This window comes from Pristiophorus japonicus, unplaced genomic scaffold (assembly GCF_044704955.1).
Source record: "Pristiophorus japonicus isolate sPriJap1 unplaced genomic scaffold, sPriJap1.hap1 HAP1_SCAFFOLD_29, whole genome shotgun sequence".
NCBI lineage: Eukaryota > Metazoa > Chordata > Chondrichthyes > Pristiophoridae > Pristiophorus > Pristiophorus japonicus.
This window is the reverse complement of record NW_027252668.1, coordinates 6,898,269-6,920,756: the sequence shown is the minus strand read 5'-3', so window position 1 is coordinate 6,920,756 and position 22,488 is coordinate 6,898,269. Positions and strand designations below refer to the sequence as shown.

At 47.1% G+C, this 22,488-nt stretch overlaps 2 protein-coding genes across 2 annotated transcripts in view; both read left to right on the top strand.

The window, feature by feature from the left end:
* LOC139248262 (zinc finger protein 551-like) overlaps positions 1 to 22,488 on the top strand; it is a 362,606-nt gene that overhangs the window by 200,372 nt on the left and 139,746 nt on the right. The gene's annotated exons all lie outside the window — the stretch shown is intronic.
* On the top strand, positions 798 to 1,184 carry LOC139248226 (histone H2A-like). The gene has a single exon (XM_070871972.1). The coding sequence runs from the start codon at positions 798 to 800 to the stop codon at positions 1,182 to 1,184; it is 387 nt and encodes a 128-aa protein (XP_070728073.1).

Here is a 22,488-nt window from a genome sequence, read left to right as displayed (position 1 = left end):
ACTACAAATACGGTCCCTGGTCGCTGTTTCCCTTTGCTCTCAGACCCGTTCATTTACACCGCCTGCCAAATTAATAGCTTGTTTAGGGGCTGAGACTCAGATTTCAGTCACACATTCTCTCTCGCAAGCCCTTTTCAAGTTTATTTTTCCATTCCTGTTGCGGGTCAGTCCGTTTATTAAGCCGACACTCCCCGCAGTGTAACAACCCAGAATGGGAGTTCTTCCAGAGACCAGAACCGGTGCAGTTTGAATACTCTGTCCCTCTTCTCTTTTCACAGAAGGACTCCCAGTTCTGGGCTCACTCCCGCCTTTGCAGGGGATCGATCGATAATCTGTGAAACACAACTTTTACAAAGATTGAGTTGGAATGTGTCCCGTTACAGAATCGGTGGGGATTGATTCCCGCCCATTAGACAGTTTGAAATAGTACCCGAATTTAATCCTGATTGTAACAGCCTGGAACTTGCAAGGGGAATATGTAAAAGACAAAATTAATTAAAACGTGTTGGGAAATCTTTGACTAATGGTGAATTTATATTAACATAATCCGCTATTTTAAAATTTCTTGGCGGGGTTTTTGAATTAAAAATCGTTATTCTGACTATTGCGGACAGTAATTTCCGCCCTACTTTCATTGGTGGGCTAAACAGACTGTGATTGGTCACCTGAAAAGACCAATGAAATTCACCACCGAGCGACCAATCACAAATTTGCTCCCTGCATTCCTCCAGAAGGTACAAGAAAGGCAGATGTGGGAGGAGTTTCTCATTCTTTCTCTGAACGTGTGGATTGTGGAAATGTCTGGGAGAGGAAAAACCGGCGGTAAAGTTCGGGCCAAGGCCAAGTCTCGCTCCTCGCGGGCCGGACTGCAGTTCCCTGTGGGCCGTGTTCACAGGCATCTGCGAAAGGGGAACTACGCTGATCGTGTGGGTGCCGGAGCCCCGGTCTACATGGCTGCTGTGCTCGAGTATCTGACCGCTGAAATCCTGGAGCTGGCCGGCAACGCGGCCCGCGACAACAAGAAGACCCGCATCATCCCGAGACACCTGCAGCTGGCCATCCGCAACGACGAGGAGCTCAACAAACTGCTGGGAAAGGTGACCATCGCTCAGGGCGGGGTGCTGCCTAATATCCAGGCTGTGCTGCTGCCCAAGAAAACCGCCAGTGCGCCCAAGGGCAAGTAAAGCGGACAGGATTTAATCTAATAACCCAAAGGCTCTTTTCAGAGCCACCCACATTGTCTGTGAAAGGGCTGCTTTCTGTTCTGTGGAACATAATTGTCCAAGATTTAATTTAACATACTATACTGTTCCCCCTTGGGGAAGAGTGACCATAATATGGTGGAATTCTGCATTAGGATGGAGAATGAAACAGTAATTTCAGAGACCATGGTCCAGAACTTAAAGAAGGGTAACTTTGAAGGTATGAGGCGTGAATTGGCTAGGATAGATTGGCGAATGATACTTAGGGGGTTGACTGTGGATGGGCAATGGCAGACATTTAGAGACCGCATGGATGAATTACAACAATTGTACAATCCTGTCTGGCGTAAAAATAAAAAAGGGAAGGTGGCTCAACCGTGGCTATCTAGGGAAATCAGGGATAGTATTAAAGCCAAGGAAGTGGCATACAAATTGGCCAGAAATAGCAGCGAACCTGGGGACTGGGAGAAATTTAGAACTCAGCAGAGGAGGACAAAGGGTTTGATTAGGGCAGGGAAAATGGAGTACGAGAAGAAGCTTGCAGGGAACATTAAGGCGGATTGCAAAAGTTTCTATAGGTATGTAAAGAGAAAAAGGTTGGTGAAGACAAACATAGGTCCCCTGCAGTCAGAATCAGGGGAAGTCATAACGGGGAACAAAGAAATGGCAGACCAATTGAACAAGTACTTTGGTTCGGTATTCACTAAGGAGGATACAAACAACCTTCCGGATATAAAAGGGGTCAGAGGGTCTAGTAAGGAGGGGGAACTGAGGGAAATCTTTATTAGTCGGGAAATTGTGTTGGGGAAATTGATGGGATTGAAGGCCGATAAATCCCCAGGGCCTGATGGACTGCATCCTAGAGTACTTAAGGAGGTGGCCTTGGAAATAGCGGATGCATTGACAGTCATTTTCCAACATTCCATTGACTCTGGATCAGTTCCTGTGGAGTGGAGGGTAGCCAATGTAACCCCACTTTTTAAAAAAGGAGGGAGAGAGAAAACAGGGAATTATAGACCGGTCAGCCTGACCTCAGTAGTGGGTAAAATGATGGAATCAATTATTAAGGATGTCATAGCAGTGCATCTGGAAAATGGTGACATGATAGGTCCAAGTCAGCATGGATTTGTGAAAGGGAAATCATGCTTGACAAACCTTCTGGAATTTTTTGAGGATGTTTCCAGTAGAGTGGACAAAGGAGAACCAGTTGATGTGGTATATTTGGACTTTCAGAAGGCTTTCGACAAGGTCCCACACAAGAGATTAATGTGCAAAGTTAAAGCACATGGGATTGGGGGTAGTGTGCTGACGTGGATTGAGAACTGGTTGTCAGACAGGAAGCAAAGAGTAGGAGTAAACGGGTACTTTTCAGAATGGCAGGCAGTGACTAGTGGAGTGCCGCAAGGTTCTGTGCTGGGGCCCCAGCTGTTTACATTGTACATTAATGATTTAGACGAGGGGATTAAATGCAGTATCTCCAAATTTGCGGATGATACTAAGTTGGGTGGCAGTGTGAGCTGCGAGGAGGATGCTATTAGGCTGCAGAGTGACTTGGATAGGTTAGGTGAGTGGGCAAATGCATGGCAGATGAAGTATAATGTGGATAAATGTGAGGTTATCCACTTTGGTGGTAAAAACAGAGAGACAGACTATTATCTGAATGGTGACAGATTAGGAAAAGGGAAGGTGCAACGAGACCTGGGTGTCATGGTACATCAGTCATTGAAGGTTAGCATGCAGGTACAGCAGGCGGTTGAGAAAGCAAATGGCATGTTGGCCTTCATAGCGAGGGGATTTGAATACAGGGGCAGGGAGGTGTTGCTACAGTTGTACAGGGCCTTGGTGAGGCCACACCTGGAGTATTGTGTACAGTTTTGGTCTCCTAACTTGAGGAAGGACATTCTTGCTATTGAGGGAGTGCAGCGAAGGTTCACCAGACTGATTCCCGGGATGGTGGGACTGACCTATCAAGAAAGATTGGATCAACTGGGCTTGTATTCACTGGAGTTCAGAAGAATGAGAGGGGACCTCATAGAAACGTTTAAAATTCTGACGGGTTTAGACAGGTTAGATGCAGAAAGAATGTTCCCAATGTTGGGGAAGTCCAGAACCAGGGGTCACAGACTGAGTATAAGGGGTAAGCCATTTAGGACCGAGATGAGGAGAAACTTCTTCACCCAGAGAGTGGTGAACCTGTGGAATTCTCTACCACAGAAAGTAGTTGAGGCCAATTCACTAAATATATTCAAAAGGGAGTTAGATGAAGTCCTTACTACTCGGGGGATCAAGGGTTATGGCGAGAAAGCAGGAAGGGGGTACTGAAGTTTCATGTTCAGCCATGAACTCATTGAATGGCGGTGCAGGCTAGAAGGGCTGAATGGCCTGCTCCTGCACCTATTTTCTATGTTTCTATGTCATTGAGGTGGGAGTTTGCTGATCAGAAATGAGCCTCAGACATTCTCAGTTATAAGCATAACCATCTAGAAGTCCGGATCATCAAACAGTGCCGCATGTTTGTTGTTAGCCGATATTCTGATCAGCGATTTAATACAGAGGGGGTCTGGCTTCCGAGAAATGCAAAACAGACGGAAGCTGAACGTGAGACCGTTAGTCATTGAACATGTTGGGAGAGCCGAATATGAACCGGATGTTAAGAGCTAAGTGTAAAGGAAATGAGCGGTTGATGGGCCCACCGTCTCCTATTCGGGCAATAATTCCAAAGGGAGAAGTATATACATCCTGAACACATTGATCCATGCAGACCTTTAACCTTTTAATTTTCTGGAGGGAACCAGAATTCCAGCTTTGGTTAATTCAAAATATCCCAAATAGTATCCCACCTGTGCCCGCATTAAGAGCTGGGTTAAAGGTGAGATACAGATTGCAGGCAGCTCGTCCCCTCTCTGGAATTTATCCATCCCATACTCCACACCCAGAAATGGCTATCAGAGAGAGCGACAGAGAGACAGACATAGTATCAGTCTTAAACTCCCGAACTGTGTCTCCATATTATCGCACATTCATGCAGAGCACCAGCGGAAAAGACACAGAGACAGACACAGTATCAGTTTTACACTTTGTATCAGTGTCTCCATAATACGCTCAGTAACAGTGTCACACCTTCACGTATTGCACCAGAGAGAAACAGAGACATTATCAGTCTTGCACTTCCAACAGTGTTTCAACATCACGCTAAATAACAGTATCCCGCCTTCACAAACAGTAAGAGAGAGCGGATAGAAACTGAGAGGCAGAGAGAGGGGAGAGGGCTGAGCGAGAGACAGGAGAGTGCGAGGTAGGGCGATGAGACACAGAAAGAGATGCACAGTATCAGTTCCAGACTGACCGGTGAAGTCCCGTTTTATTCTGAAAGATCCCATTGGAGAGACAGAAGATGCAGTCTCCTCTCTCACTGATATTGTACCAGAGACACACACATTATTAATCCCACACTGCGGGCCAGTGTCAGAGAGTGAGAGAAACAATGTCCACTTGCTTGCCTGTTGCAATCTCTGCAATCTTGCAGCTCAGCGCCATAAGAACAGAACAAATCGGAACAGGAGTACGCCATTTGGCTCCTCGAGCCTGCTCTGCCATTCAATAAGATTATGGCTGATCTGATCATGGACTCAGCTCCACTTCCCTGCCCCCTCCCCATAACCATTTACTCCCTTATCGCTCAAAAATCTGTCGATCTCCGCCTTAAATATATTCAATGACACAGCCTTCACAGTTGTCTGGGGCAGATAATTCCATAGATTTACAACCCTCTGAGAGAAGAAATTCTTCCTCATCCCAATTTTAAATGGGCGGTCCCTTATTCTAAAACTATGTAACCTAGTTTTAGTTGCCCCTATGTGGAAATATCCACTCTGCATCCACCTTGTCAAGCCCCCTCATTATCTGAAAAGTTTCAATAAGATCACCTCTCATTCTTCTGATCTCCAATGTGTACAGACCCAACCTACTCAAACCTTTCCTCATAAATCAACCCCCTCATCTCCGGAATCAACTGAGTGAACCTTCTCTGAACAGCCTCCAATGTAAGTATATCCTTCCTTAAATACGAAGACCAAAACTGTACACAGTCCTCCAGGTGTGGCCTTACCAATACCCTGTACAGTTGAAGCAGGACTTCTCTGCTTTAATACTATATCCCCCTTGCAATAAAAGCCAACGTTCCATTTGTGTTACTGATTACTTGCTGTACCTGCACACTAACTTTTTGTGTTTCATGTACAAGGAGCATAGCATGTTCGTGGGGAACCTGGTGCTAAATTATTCGTAGACGACCTGATTCTGGCTCAGGGTTTCGTACGTAGCAGAGCAGCTATCTCGTTGCGATCTATTGAAAGTCAGCCCTCGCCAAGGGTGCCATCAGCCGGTCCAGGCAGCGGGCGGTCGAGGGGGTCGTTCAACCTGACTGCCTGCCTCTCTTCCGCTCTTACATCCGGTCCAGGGTGTCCTTGGAGATGGAGCACGCGGTGTCCACCGGTACGCTCGCGGCCTTCCGCGAGAGGTGGGCACCGGAGGGACTGGAGTGCATCATCACGCCCGGCAACCAAATTTTAATTTGATTTTACGTTTTTAAGTTTAATTTGTTTTAATTGCCGGTGCTTTTAGTGTCCCCCTTCCCTTTTATAGGGGGCACTGGAAAAATTTGATTTTAGCGCCCCAAAAAAAAAACCAAAAACCAAAAAAAAAAAGGGGCCTTGAAAATGTCTGCTATGTCACCCAGGTCGGGTGGCATGGTTTTAATGTTTTATGTTTTTCCAGGTTAACTCAAAAGAGTTTCATGTACAAGGACCCCCAGGGTTCTCTGTACTGCTGCACATTGCAATTTTTCTCCATTTAAATTATAATTTTCTTTTCTATTATTTCTGCCAAAATGGATAACCTCTCATTTTCCCACATTATACTCCATCTGGAAGTGGACCTGAGTCTATGAGCGGATCAGCCATGATTGTATTAAATGGTGGAGCAGGCTCGAGGGGCCATATGGCCTACTCCTGCTCCTATTTCTTATGTTCTTATCTGCCAAATGTTTGCACACTCACTTAGCCTGTCGAGATCCCTTTGCATATCTACTGTGTCCTCATCACAATTTGCTTTCCCACCCATCTTTGTATCAGCAAACTTGGCTAAATTAAACTCGGCCCTTTCATCCAAGTCATTAATATTGATTGTAAATATTTGAGGACCCAGCACCGATCCCTGTGGCACCCAACTCATCACTGTTTGCCAACCAGAAAATGACCCATTTATCCTGACTCTCTGTTTTCTGTTAGTTCGCCAATTCTCTATCCATGCTGATATATTGCTCCCAATCCCATGAGCTTTTATCTTGTGCAGTAAGCTCTTATGTGACACCTTATCGAATGCCTTCTGGAAATCCAAATACACCACGTCCACAGGCTGCCCCTTATCTACTGTGCTTGTTACATCCTCAATGACCTCCAGCAAATTTATCAAACATGATTTCCCTTTCATAAAACCATGCTGACTCTGTTTGATTCAATCATGCTTTTCCAAATGTCCTGCTATTGCTTCCTTAATAATGGACTGCAGCATTTTCACAACAACAGATGTTCGGCTAACTGTTCTATAATTTCCTGCTTTTTGTTTGCCTCCTTTTTTAAACATTTGCAATTTTCCAATCTGCTAGGACCTCCCCAGAATCCAGGGAATTTTGGTAGATTACAAACAATGCATCCACTATCTCTACAGCCACATTTCTTAAGACCAAAGGATGTAAGCCATCAGGTCCAGGGGACCTTTCCGCCTTTAGTCCCATTATTTTACCGAGTACTACTTCATTAGTGACAGTGATTGTAATAAGTTCCTCCCTACCTATAACCTCTTGATTGTGCACTTCGGTATTACTCACAGTGAGAGTGTTTAAACTAATCTCGGACTCTTTCTGTCAGATATTAACTCCTGCACGGTCCCAGCAAACACTCCCACTCCCTCGTCCCTCCGATGTTTCTGCAGGATTGCTTTGTGAAGACGGGCTCATGGAGAGAGAAATACCCTGCACGGAATGATCCCAAATTGAGCATCTCCAAGGGACAAGGCTCCCAGCTTTAATCATTCTCTGTCCTTTCCCCCCAGGCCCAGTTCCTTTGTCAGATTCTGATAAAAGTAAATTGGGAAAAGTGCACTTCGATTTTTAAAGACTGAATTATTGCAGAGCTGCGCATGCGCGGATCAGCCCCGCCCTCCGCGTCGATCCCAGTGAGCAGTTGAGCGCATGCGCCCTCCCCTCCCCCAGTCCTGCCTGTGATCGCCATTCACTCAGTGAACGGAAGAAGATGGTTTCAAACAGCCAGGAATGGAGAGCCCGCAGCCCCTGGGTAAGGCAGCGAGTAGCAGCCTCCTTACAGCAGCGCAGCGCTTTGGGAGCGTGTCCGCAGATGGGCTCAGAGACCCGCACTGAGTCCGGGGAGAGTTCAGGGGGAGTCGGGGGTCTGTGTGTAAGGGGCGGAGTGGAGCAAGAACCAGTCTCAGTGCGTGGTGTGAGTGGGGGGATGGAGAGAGGCCATTCTCGGGCTGTGTGTGGACAGTGTGTGTCCAGGGGGAAGGGAGACAGAATGGGCAGAATCTGCTGTTTACAATCATTGCTGCTTTCTCTCTCCTAACCAGGAGTGAACGTTCCTGGTTTAGTTCCATCGGGGGCTGTTTGTTTGTCAGAGGCAGAGTGGAGCAGGAACTAGTTCCGGAACATTGGAGTGAGTGGGAGAAGGGAGAGGCCATTCTCGGGCTGTGTGTGGACAGTCTCTTATTTTCTACTTGAGGATAAAATGGTCCTCTGATGACTCTGGTTGTAAGCAGTTCTTACAGTAGCATCTCATGGTTCTCCGCAGGCCGTTGCACATGAACCAATGAACGTTACTTGGTAGAGTTTGCTTGATGGCTCCTGCACAAGGATGACACTCGTTAATCGTTTGCACTTCAGTCCCCCGCTCCTGATCTTTGGGCCCCCTGTGCGGAGGGGAGCGGGCAGATCGGAAGGTCTCCTCATCGGACTGCTCCTGGGCATGGCCAAGGTAGCCATTAACCGGTCCAGGTCACGGGCGGTCGAGGGGGTGTTCAGCCCGACTGCCTGCCTCTCTTCTGCGGTTATGTTCGAGCCAGGGTGTCCCTGGAGATGGAGCACGCGGTGTTCACCGGGACGCTCGCGGCCTTCTGTGAGAGATGGGCGCCAGAGGGACTGGAGTGCATCATCACCCCCGGGAACCAAATTTTAATTTGATCCATTTAATGCCAAAGTTTAATTTGTCTGTTTTAATGCCCCTTTAATAAGGGGGCACTTGATTTATTGTTTTACTAAAATATTTGTGTATACAGTGTGGGGTAACAGTGAAAGTAAATCACCTCGCTCTTTCAAATCATTGCTGCTTTCTTTCCCAAAATCAGTAGTGAATGTTCCTGATTCAGTCCCAATCTCACCGTGTCTGTTCTTGGACAGTGAACAGTGGAAACACACCCTGAAGGTGAGGACGTGATGAGTTTCACAAAGTTTATCTATTGCAGACACCAGGTGAGGAATGTGGGAGAAGACATTTCAAGCATCGGTTATTTTGTTTTGGTGCATTGAGTTGTCCAGAACCGTGTTGCTGGTGATCGAGAGCCTGTCGCTCCCTCAGATACATCAGGATCTGGGCCCTGTGACATTCTGTTAACTACACAGGCCCTCAACTCGGTTTCAAAAGTCTGAAAACAAGTGTTGTACAGCCCAGGTACTATAGTTATATTCCAGGAAGAGATTCAGAATTTTACAAGTAGTCCCATGGGAGTGGGAGATATAAACCTGAACTGTTCCAATCGGGTGGTCCTATTCATGGACCAGTGCTGTTTGTATCGTGGTTTCCCCTCTCCAGATACTTTACTTTATTATAAACAAACATGTTAATTATAACTTTACTTTTTATATTCTCCCACTCACCTGTCCATATCATAACTAATATTATTATTCTCAGAGAGAAGTACTTCACTGAGCCTGAATAAATGTGATCTTTCCTCCACCCGGAACACAAGGAACAGTGCTGGCAGCTCCTTCTCACTCACAGTAAGTACATTATCACTTACAGAGCGCAGAGACACAAAACTGGTCTCAATCCTATTATCACAGGCAGCAGAAGCAGTCAGTCCCACAGTAATCCACAGTACAAGAGTTACATTATGAATCCCACAGTCACTTGGAGCAGTACAATAAGATGTTGTTTCAAAGTCCAAACATATCGCACTGAGAGACAGATCCATTTTCACTCACTTACTCACAAACACAGGAACAGATAGACACTGACACAGTGTCAATCCACACTGCTGGCATACACGGACTGTCAACCAGTGCAGGCAGCTCCTTCCCGCACACAGTAAGTACATTATCACTCACAGAGCGCAGAGACACAGAACTGGCCTCAATCCTATTATCACAGGCAGCAGAAGCAGTCAGTCCCACAGTAATCCACAGTACAAGAGTTACATTGTGAATCTTACAAGGAGCAGTAGAATCAGACGCTGTTTCACCATTGAAACAGATCAAACTGACATGTAGATTAAACACCCGCACTCACTTGCCAGAAACTGGCAGGTAGAGAATAAAACACACAATCACATACCTTAATATATAAGTTAGAAAGTAAAAACCATACTCTCATATCAGAAGCTGACGGGTACAGAGCAAAAGCAATAATCACGTATCAGGAAAGGAGAGATTCAGTATTAAGCCATCTCGAATATACCAGAAAATGACAGGTGCAGAATAAAACCCACACTCCCGTACCATAGACTGACAGATACAATCTACAACCCACACCCACATAGATGAAAGTGACACGCACAGAGTAAACTCCACACCAGAGAGTGACAGGTAGAGTGTAAATCTCAGAGTCACATGTCAGAAAACAAAGGTAAAAAGTAAAACTGATACTTGCATTGCAGAATCTGACAGTTTCTGAGCTAAAGACATATTGTCATCTCATAAACTGGCAGATGCAGAGTGAAACCCACACACACCTATCAGAAAGGTAAAACCTTTACTCACATATCAGACAAATTCAGGTAGAACATAAAACAGATATTCACGTTCACATACCAGAGACGGGCAGATACAGAGTAAATCCCCGCTCATATAGCGGGAACTGACAGGTACAGTCTAAAACATACACCCAAATTGCAGGAGCTAATAGGTGCTGATTAAACCCAGACTAACACACCAGAAACTGAGAGGCACAGATTAAACCCCCACACACATACCTAAATCTGACAGTTACAGAAATATATACAGACTCGCATATGAGAGACCCATACAGTATAAAGCCCATATTCATGTATCATACATAAAAGCTGACAGTTACAAGTTAAAATACCACTCATAAGCCAGAAACTGACAGGTACAGATTAAACCAACACTCACATATCAGAAACTGACAGGTTCAGGATAAAATCCACAATCACATACCAGAAACTGACCAGTACAGATTAAAACAATACTCATATACCAGAAACTGACAGGAACAGATTAAAACACACACTCAGATATGAGAAACTGACAGGTACAGAATAAACCCCACTCTCACATACCAGAAACGCCTGGCTCACTTTAATTGCCTTCTGCAGTGTGACCGTAGTGTCCACAGAGAGGAGGCACTCATGGCTGATTCCATTAACAAAGATGTCCCTCAGTGCTTTGGTGAGATGGTCGCCCAAATCACATGGTGCAGCCATTCGTCTCAGGTCTGCAGCATATTTTGCAATTTCTTGGCCTTCGGGCCACCAGTGGGTGTACAACAAATGTATGGCTGTGAGGATGCTCTCTTTAGGTTTGAGCTGTTCCTGTATTATTGTTACAAGCTCTGCATACATTTTGTTTGTCGTCTTCACTGGGGCTAGCAGGTCCCTGACGAGGCCATGGACTGTGGGCCCACAACTGCTGAGCAGGATAGCTCTGTGCTTATCAGCCAGCGAGATCGCGTCGTCTCCTGCCAGGTCATTTGCAATGAAAACGTGTTCGAGCCTTTCCACAAAGGCATCCCAATCTTCCCCCTCAGCGAATTGTTGAAAGTTGCTAAGGTTAGCCATTTTGTGCATGGAAATTCATAATCTCCTCGCGAGATGTTATGTGTGTAAGCACTCTAGTAAGGTAACACAAGGGAAGGTATTGTACTTGAACTGTTGTGACCTTTGTTCATTTATTGTAGCTCCTGAGTAAGGATACAGTGAGGTGCGCTCCCTTTTATACTTGGTTACCTGCAGTGTGCAGGTGAGCCTTAGGTCTCCACCAGTAGCACCCTCTGGTGGTACAGGTATAGTGTATACAGTGTGAAGATACATTCACTGGTCTAATCTTACAGTACATACTTTATACATACACAACAGTTTTGGTCTCCGCATTTAAGGAAGGGTATACTTCCATTGGAGGCTGTTCAGAGTTCTCTCGGTTGATTCCGGAGATCAAGGGGTTGACTTATGAAGATAGGTTGAGTAGTTTGGGCCTTTTCTCATTGGAGTTCAGAAGAATGAGAGGTGATCTTATTGAAACATGTAAGATAATGAGGGGGCTCGACAAGGTGGATGCAGAGAAAATATTTCCACTCATCGGGGAAAATAAAACTAGAGGACATAGTCACACAATAAGGGGCCGCCCATTTAAAACTGAGATGAGGAATTTCTTCTCTCTGAGGGTTGTAAATCTGTGGAATTCGCTGCCCCAGAGAGCTGTGGAAGCTGGGACACTGAATATGTTTAAGGCGGAGATGGACAGATTTTTGAGCGATAAGGGAATAAAGGGTTATGGGGAGCGGGCAGGGAAGTGGAGCTGAGTCCATGATCAGATCAGCCGTGATCTTATTGAATGGCGGAGCAGGCTCGAGGGACTGTTTGGCCTACTCCTGCTCCTATTTCTTATGTTCTTATATAAAAAGTAACTACCAAAATTACCAACAGGTAGGTGGGCCCATTACCAAACTTTACATAAACGGCAATTACTGAATTACCAACAATAGTGGGGTGTATCATTAATCTTTATATACAAAGTAATTGCTGTAATTACCAACAGGGAGAAGGGCCCATCACCAATATTTATATCAACAGAGACACAAATATAGACACACGTGTACACACAGACACACATATATAACAGACATATATCACACACACAGGTAGAGACATCCCCCAAACACACACACAGCCCGTACACAGACATATATCACACACACAGGTAAACGCACCAACCGCCATCCTGTGGGCTCGCGGCCCTCCCCGCCCCTAGTGCCAGCTTACGTGACGTCACACAGACGGGTTGCCAGGTTACCGACGTCACACAGCTGGCGTTGCTGGGTTACGGACGTCACTTGCGGTCAGACCGGTAAAATGTGGCGCGGATTCAAATCGGGAGCCACGTGACTGGGAGCGGCCCCGCCTCCGACTGTGGGAGCAGGCGGGGCGCTTGTCCAGCTGTGCCGGGCCGCGATTGGTGCGGTGAGCTGTCCATCGGCTGCTTGCACCCAATGTAGCGATGGATCACGATTGACTCATTGAGCGCGCTCTCCGCGTATCCCGGATCCCCGGAAGTTGACGGTTGGTGAAGGAAAAATCAAAATGGCGGAAAGCAAGCCAAGGGAGCGCGGCTGGAGGCTGAGGGTGTGTGTCCCGGGGGGAGAGGGAGCCGGGGGCTGAGGGTGTGTGTCCCGGGGGGAGAGGGAGCCGGGGGCTGAGGGCGAGTGTGCCGGGGGGGGAGAGGGAGCCGGGGACTGAGGGTGTGTGTCCCGGGGGGAGAGGGAGCCGGGGGCTGAGGGTGAGTGTCCCGGGGGGAGAGGGAGCCGGGGGCTGAGGGTGAGTGTCCCGGGGGGAGAGGGAGCCGGGGGCTGAGGGTGTGTGTCCCGGGGGGAGAGGGAGCCGGGGGCTGAGGGTGAGTGTCCCGGGGGGAGAGGGAGCCGGGGGCTGAGGGTCAGTGTCCCGGGGGAGGGAGAGGGAGCCGGGGGCTGAGGGTGAGTGTCCCGGGGGGAGAGGGAGCCGGGGGCTGAGGGCGAGTGTCCCGGGGGGAGAGGGAGCCGGGGGCTGAGGGTGTGTGTCCCGGGGGGAGAGGGAGCCGGGGGCTGAGGGTCAGTGTCCCGGGGGGGGGGGAGAGGGAGCCGGGGGCTGAGGGTCAGTGTCCCGGGGGGGAGAGGGAGCCGGCGGCTGAGGGTGAGTGTCCCGGGAGGAGAGGGAGCCGGGGGCTGAGGGCGAGTGTCCCGGGGGGGGAGAGGGAGCCGGAGGCTGAGGGTCAGTGTCCCGGGGGGAGAGGGAGCCGGGGGCTGAGGGTGAGTGTCCCGGGGGGGAGAGAGAGCCGGGGGCTGAGGGTCAGTGTACCGGGGGGGAAAGGGAGCCGGGGGCTGAGGGTGAGTGTCCCGGGGGGAGAGGGAGCCGGGGGCTGAGGGCGAGTGTCCCCGGGGGGGAGAGGGAGCCGGAGGCTGAGGGTCAGTGTCCCGGGGGGAGAGGGAGCCGGAGGCTGAGGGTGAGTGTCCCGGGGGGAGAGAGAGCCGGGGGCTGAGGGTCAGTGTCCTGGGGGGGAGAGGGAGCCGGTGGCTGAGGGTCAGTGTCCCGGGGGGGAGAGGGAGCCGGGGGCTGAGGGTCAGTGTCCCGGAGAAGAGGGAGCCAGAGGCTGAGGGTGAGTGTCCCGGGGGGGAGAGGGAGCCGGGGGCTGAGGGTCAGTGTCCCGGGGGGGAGAGGGAGCCGGGGGCTGAGGGTCAGTGTCCCGGGGGGAGAGGGAGCCGGGGGCTGAGGGTCAGTGTCCCGGGGGGAGGGGCTGAAGGTGTGTCCTGGGGCGGGGTGAAGAGGGAGCCGGGACACTTGCTCTCGTGCTAGAGACTGGCGGGTACAGAATATAACCAACACTCACATACCAATTACTGACAGTTACAGCTTTAATCCACACTCACAAACCAGATACTGACAGGTACATATTGAGCACCACACTTATCTACCAGAAACTGAGAGATATAGAATAAAACCCACACTCTTACATCAGAAACTGACAGGTACTGAGTCTTAAGAGAAGTAGCGACAGGGATAGTGGAATGCATTGGTTGTTATTTACCAAAATTCCCTGGATTCTGGGGAGGTCCCAGCAGATTGGGAAACTGCAAATTTAACGTCCCTATTTAAAAAAAGGAGGCAGACAAAAAGCAGGAAACTATAGACCAGTTAGCCTAGCATCTGTGGTTGGGAAAATGTTGGAGTCCATTATTAAAGAAGCAGTAGCAGGACATTTGGAAACGCATAATTCAGTCAGACAGAGTCAGCATGGATTTATGAAGGGGAATTCATGTTTGAAAAATTTTCTGGCATTCTTTGAGGATGTAACGAACAGGGTGGTAAAGGGGAACCAGTGGATGTGGTGTATTTGGACTTCCAGAAGGCATTTGACAAGTTGCCGCATAAAAGATTACCGCACAAGATAAAAGTTCACGGGGTTGAGGATAATATATTAGCATGGATAGAGGATTGGCTAACTAGAGAGTCGGGATAAATGGTTCATTCTCGGGTTGGCAACCAGTAACTAGTGGGGTGCCACAGGGATCAGTGCTGGGGCCCCACTATTTACACTCTATATTAACGACTTGGAAGAAGAGACCGAGTAGAACATCGTCAAGTTTGCTGACGATACAAAGTTGGGAGGAAAAGATGTGTGTGATAAGTACACAAAAAACCTGCAAAAGGACATAGACAGGCTAAGTGAGTGGGCAAAAATTTGACAGATGGAGTATAATGTTGGTAAGTGTGAGGTTATGCACTTTGGCAGAAAAAAATTGAAGAACAAGTTCTTATTTAAATGGAGAAAAATTGCATAGTGATGCAGTACTGGGGGTCCTGGTGCATGAAATCAAAAGGTTAGTATGCAGGTACAGCAAGTGATCAGGAAGGCCAATGGAATGTTGGCCTTTATTGCAAAGGGGATGGAGTATAAAAGCAGGGAAGTCTTGCTGCACTTATATTGGTGAAGCCACACCTGGAATACTGCGTACAGTTTTGGTTTCCATATTTAAGAAAGGATATACTAGTTTTGGAGGCAGTTCAGAGAAGGTTCACTAGGTTGATTCTGGAGATGAGGGGTTTGACTGATGAGGGAACGTTGGCCTCTACTCCTTGGAATTGAGAAGAATGAGAGGTATATTATCGAAACGTATAAGATTATGAGGGGGCTTGACAAGGTGGATGCAGAGAGGATGTTTCCACTGATAGGGGAGACTAGAACTTGGGGGCAGAGAAACAGAAAATAGGTGCAGGAGTCGGTCATTTGGCCATTCGAGTCTGCACCACCATTCTGATGGCTGATCATTCCCTCAGTACCCCTTTCCTGCTTTCTCTCCATACCCCTTGATCCCTTTAGCCATAAGGGCCATTATCTAACTCCCTCTTGAACATATCCAATGAACTGGCATCAACAACTCTCTGTGGCAGGGAATTCCACAGGTTAACAACTCTCTGAGTGAAGAAGTTTCTCCTCATCTCAGTCCTAAATGGCCTACCCCTTATCCTAAGACTGTGTCCCCTGGTTCTGGACTTCCCCAACATCGGGAACAATCTACTCGCATCTAACCTGTCTCGTCCCATCCCGTCAGAATCTTTTATGTTTCTGAGATCCCTTCTCATCCTTCTAAACTCCAATGTATAAAGGCCCAGTTGATCCAGTCTCTCCTCATATGTCAGTCCGGGAATCAGTCTGGTGAACCATTGCTGTACTCCGTCAATAGCAAGAATGTCCTTCCTTAGATTAGGAGACCAAAATTGAACACAATATTCCAGGTGAGATTTCCCCAAGGCCCTGTACAACTGCAGTAAGACCTCCCTGCTCCTATACTCAAATCCCCTCGCTATGAAGGCCAACATACCATTTGCCTTCTTTACCACCTGCTACACCTGTATGCCAACTTTCAATGACTGATGAACCATGACACCCAGGTCTCGTTGCATCTCCCCTTTTCTTAATCTGCCACCATTCAGATAATCTGTCTTTGTGTTTTAGCCCCCAAAGTGGATAAGTTCACATTTATCCACATCATACTGCATCTGCCATGCATTTGCCCACTCACCTAACCTGTCTAAGTCACGCTGCAGCCTCTTAGCGTCCCCCTCACAGCTCACACCGCAACCCAGTTTAGTGTCATCTGTAATCTTGGAGATATTACAGGCATAATTGTAGAATAAGTGGCTGCCCATTTAAAACTGAGATGAGGAGGAATTTCCTCATATCAGAGGGTTGTAAATTCATTGCTTCAGAGAGCTGTGGAAGCTGGGTCATTGAATAAATTTAAGACAATTTCTTAACCGATAAGGGATTATGGGACGCGGGGAGGGAAGTGAAGCTGAGTCCATGAACGGATCAGGCATGATCGTATTAAATGGCGGAGCAGGCTCGAGGGGCCGTATGGCCTACTCTTTCTCCTATTTCTTATGTAGACAGATACACACTCCCATACCAGAGACAGACTTGCACAGAGATAGATATACACTCCCGTAGTAGACACTGATGGGCACAGAAATAGATACCTATTCCCATACCAGAGACTGACAGGCCAAGAGATAGATACATACTCCCATACCATGACAAGCATAGAGATAGATACATACTGACCAGCACACAGAGAGATACATACTCCCATACCAGAGATTGACAGCACAGTGACAGATACATACTCCCATTCACGACTCTGACTGGCACAGAGAATAGATTATTACTCCCATAGCAGACTCGCATACCAGAGACTGACAGCACAGAGATATACACATACTCCCATACCAGAGAATAACGGGCACAGAGATAGATACAAACTCCCATACCCGAGATTGACAGGCACACAGATAGATACATACTCCCATGCAAGAGACTGACAGGCACACAGATAGATACATACTCCCATACCAGAGACTGACAGGCACAGTGATAGATACATGCCTGCATACCAGGCACAGATAGATATATAGTCCCACACCAGACACTGACTTGCACAGGGATAGATACATATTCTCATACCAGACACTGACTGGCACAGATACATAGTCCCATACCGGAGACTGACAGCACACAGATAGATACATACTCCCATACCATAGACTGACTGGCACACAGATAAATACATATTCCCATACTAGAGAATAGCAGGCACAGAGATAGATACATACTCCCATACCCAACTCTGACTCGCACAGAGATAGATACATAGTCCCATACCAGAAACGGACAGCACAGATAGATACATACTCCTATACAAGACATTAACCGGCACAGAGATAAATACATACTCCCACACCAGAGATTGACAGGCAGAGAGATAGTTACATACTCCCGTACAAGATACTGACAGGCACACAGACACATACATACTTCCATATCAGTGACTGACTGCACAGAGATAGATACACTCACTCATACCAGACAATGACAGGCACAGATATAGATACATACTCCCACGCCAGAGACTGACAGCACAGAATTAGATACATACTCCCATACTCAACTTTAACTGGCACAGAGATAGATACATACTCCCAGACCAGAGAATGACAGGCACAGAGATAGAAACATAGAAAATAGGTGGAGGAGTAGGCCATTCGGCCCTTCGAGCCTGCACCGCCATTCAATAAGATCATGGCTGATCATTCCTTCAGTACCCCTTTCCTGCTTTTTCTCCATACCCCTGGATCCCCTTAACCCCAAGAGCCATATCTAACTCCCTCTTGAATATATCCAATGAACTGGCATAAACAACTCTCTGTGGCAGGGAATTCCACAGGTCAACAACTCTCTGAGTGAAGAAGTTTCTCCTCATCTCAGTCCTAAATGGCCTACCCTTTATCCTAAGAATATGGCCCCTGGTTCTGGACTTCCCCAACATCGAGAACATTCTTCCTGCATCGAACCTGTCCAGTCCCGTCCGAACCTTATGTATTTCTATATGAGATCCCCCCTCATCCTTCTAAACGCCAGTGAATAAAGGCCCAGTTGATCCAGTCTCTCCTCATATGACAGCCCAGCCATCCCTGGAATCAGTCTGGTGAACCTTTGCTGCACTCCCTCAGCAGCAAGAACGTCCTTCCTCAGATTAGGAGACCAAAAGTGAACACAATATTCCAGGTGAGGCCTCACTAAGGCCCTGTACAATTGCAGTAAGACCTCCCTGCTCCTATATTCAAATTCCCAAGCTATGAAGGCCAACATACCATTTGCCTTCTTTATCGCATGCTGTACCTGCGTGCCCACTTTCAGTGACCGATGAACCATGACATCCAGGTCTCGTTGCACCTCCCATTTTTCTAGTCTGCCGCCGTTCAGATAATATTCTGCCTTCGTGTTTTTGCCCCCAAAATGGATAACCTCACATTTATCCACATTATACTGCATCTGCCATGTATGTGCCCACTCACCTAATCTGTCCAAGTCACCCTTCAGCCTCTTAGCGTCCTCCTCACAGCTCACACCGCCACCCAGTTTAGTGTCATCCGCAAACTTGGAGATATTACACTCAATTCCTTCATCCAAATCGTTAATGTATATTGTAAAGAGCTGGGGCCCCAGCACTGAGCCCTGCGGCACCCCACTAGTAACTGCCTGCCATTCTGAAAAGGACCCGTTTATCCCGACGCTCTGCTTCCTGTCTGCCAACCAGTTCTCTATCCACGTCAGTACATTAACCCCTATACCATGCGCTTTGATTTTGTACACCAATCTCTTGTGCGTGACCTTGTCAAAAGCCTTTTGAAATAGATACTTACTCCCATACCAGAGAGTGAGAGGCGCAATGATAGACACATACTCCCATACCAGAGAATGACAGGCATGGAGATAGATACATATTACCATACTAGAGACTGACAGGCACACAGATAGATACATACTCCCATACTAGAGACTGACAGGCATGGAGATAGATACATACTACCATCATCGTCATAGGTAGCCCCTCGAGTCGAGGATGACTTGCTTCCACACCAAAAAGTTCAAAGGTGTTTCAATGAAGGACATAATATTCTAGGTCCCGAACTAAATCTCAAAAGGTGAAAGATTGCTGTGCGTGGATTTTTTTAATGTTTGGTGACCGTTGCACACCAGCCAGCACACGGACATGACAGAGCTAGGTCTTGGTCCAGTGGCAAGATGACTGGAGACCAGCTCTGCTGCAAAAACATATTGCGCACACAAGAGTTACATTATGAATCCCACAGTCACTTGGAGCAGTACAATAAGATGTTGTTTCAAAGTCCAAACATATCGCACTGAGAGACAGATCCATTTTCACTCACTTACTCACAAACACAGGAACAGATAGACACTGACACAGTGTCAATCCACACTGCTGGCATACACGGACTGTCAACCAGTGCAGGCAGCTCCTTCCCACACACAGTAAGTACATTATCACTCACAGAGCGCAGAGACACAGAACTGGCCTCAATCCTATTATCACAGGCAGCAGAAGCAGTCAGTCCCACAGTAATCCACAGTACAAGAGTTACATTGTGAATCTTACAAGGAGCAGTAGAATCAGACGCTGTTTCACCATTGAAACAGATCAAACTGACATGTAGATTAAACACCTGCACTCACTTGCCAGAAACTGGCAGGTAGAGAATAAAACACACAATCACATACCTTAATATATAAGTTAGAAAGTAAAAACCATACTCTCATATCAGAAGCTGACGGGTACAGAGCAAAAGCAATAATCACGTATCAGGAAAGGAGAGATTCAGTATTAAGCCATCTCGAATATACCAGAAAATGACAGGTGCAGAATAAAACCCACACTCCCATACCATAGACTGACAGATACAATCTGCAACCCACACCCACATAGATGAAAGTGACACGCACAGAGTAAACTCCACACCAGAGAGTGACAGGTAGAGTGTAAATCTCAGAGTCACATGTCAGAAAACAGAGGTAAAAAGTAAAACTGATACTTGCATTGCAGAATCTGACAGTTTCTGAGCTAAAGACATATTGCCATCTCATAAACTGGCAGATGCAGAGTGAAACCCACACACACCTATCAGAAAGGTAAAACCTTTACTCACATATCAGACAAATTCAGGTAGAACATAAAACAGATATTCACGTTCACATACCAGAGACGGGCAGATACAGAGTAAATCCCCGCTCATATAGCGGGAACTGACAGGTACAGTCTAAAACATACACCCAAATTGCAGGAGCTAATAGGTGCTGATTAAACCCAGACTAACACACCAGAAACTGAGAGGCACAGATTAAACCCCCACACACATACCTAAATCTGACAGTTACAGAAATATACACAGACTCGCATATGAGAGACACATACAGTATAAAGCCCATATTCATGTATCATACATAAAAGCTGACAGTTACAAGTTAAACTACCACTCATAAGCCAGAAACTGACAGGTACAGATTAAACCAACACTCACATATCAGAAACTGACATGTTCAGGATAAAATCCACAATCACATACCAGAAACTGACCAGTACAGATTAAAACAATACTCATATACCAGAAACTGACAGGAACAGATTAAAACACACACTCAGATATGAGAAACTGACAGGTACAGAATAAACCCCACTCTCACATACCAGAAACGCCTGGCTCACTTTAATTGTCTTCTGCAGTGTGACCGTAGTGTCCACAGAGAGGAGGCACTCATGGCTGATTCCATTAACAAAGATGTCCCTCAGTGCTTTGGTGAGATGGTCGCCCAAATCACATGGTGCAGCCATTCGTCTCAGGTCTGCAGCATATTTTGCAATTTCTTGGCCTTCGGGCCACCAGTGGGTGTACAACAAATGTATGGCTGTGAGGATGCTCTCATTAGGTTTGAGCTGTTCCTATATTATTGTTACAAGCTCTGCATACATTTTGATTGTCGTCTTCACTGGGGCTAGCAGGTCCCTGACGAGGCCATGGACTGTGGGCCCACAACTGCTGAGCAGGATAGCTCTGCGCTTATCAGCCAGCGAGATCGGGTCGTCTCCTGCCAGGTCATTTGCAATGAAAACTTGTTCGAGCCTTTCCACAAAGGCATCCCAATCTTCCCCCTCAGCGAATTGTTGAAAGTTGCTAAGGTTAGCCATTTTGCTCATGGAAATTCATAATCTCCTCGCGAGATGTTATGTGTGTAAGCACTCTAGTAAGGTAACACAAGGTAAGGTATTGTACTTAAACTGTTGTGACCTTTGTTCATTTATTGTAGCTCCTGAGTAAGGATACAGTGAGGTGCGCTCCCTTTTATACTTGGTCACCTGCAGTGTTACCTCAGCAGCAAGAACGTCCTTCCTCAGATTGAAAGACCAAAAGTGAACACAATATTCCAGGTGAGGCCTCACTAAGGCCCTGTACAACTGCAGTAAGACCTCCCTGCTCCTATATTCAAATTCCCTAGCTTTGAAGGCCAACATACCATTTGCCTTCTTTATCGCATGCTGTACCTGCGTGCCCACTTTGTGACCGATGAACCATGACATCCAGGTCTCGTTGCACCTCCCATTTTTCTAGTCTGCCGCCGTTCAGATAATATTCTGCCTTCGTGTTTTTGCCCCCAAAATGGATAACCTCACATTTATCCACATTATACTGCATCTGCCATGTATGTGCCCACTCACCTAATCTGTCCAAGTCACCCTTCAGCCTCTTAGCGTCCTCCTCACAGCTCACACCGCCACCCAGTTTAGTGTCATCCGCAAACTTGGAGATATTACACTCAATTCCTTCATCCAAATCGTTAATGTATATTGTAAAGAGCTGGGGTCCCAGCACTGAGCCCTGCGGCACCCCACTAGTAACTGCCTGCCATTCTGAAAAGGACCCGTTTATCCCGACACTCTGCTTCCTGTCTGCCAACCAGTTCTCTATCCACGTCAGTACATTACCCCCTATACCATGCGCTTTGATTTTGTACACCAATCTCTTGTGCGTGACCTTGTCAAAAGCCTTTTGAAATAGATACTTACTCCCATACCAGAGAGTGAGAGGCGCAATGATAGGCACATACTCCCATACCAGAGAATGACAGGCATGGAGATAGATACATACTACCATACTAGAGACTGACAGGCATACAGATAGATACATACTTCCATACTAGAGACTGACAGGCATGGAGATAGATACATACTACCATCATCGTCATAGGTAGTCCCTCGAGTCGAGGATGACTTGCTTCCACACCAAAAAGTTCAAAGGTGTTTCAATGAAGGACATAATATTCTAGGTCCCGAACTAAATCTTAAAAGGTGAAAGATTGCTGTGCGTGGATTTTTTAAATGTT

Coding starts and splice junctions, on each gene's coding strand:
- LOC139248226 (XM_070871972.1), top strand. CDS start 798: ATGTCTGGGAGAGGAAAAACCGGCGGTAAAGTTCGGGCCAAGGCCAAG.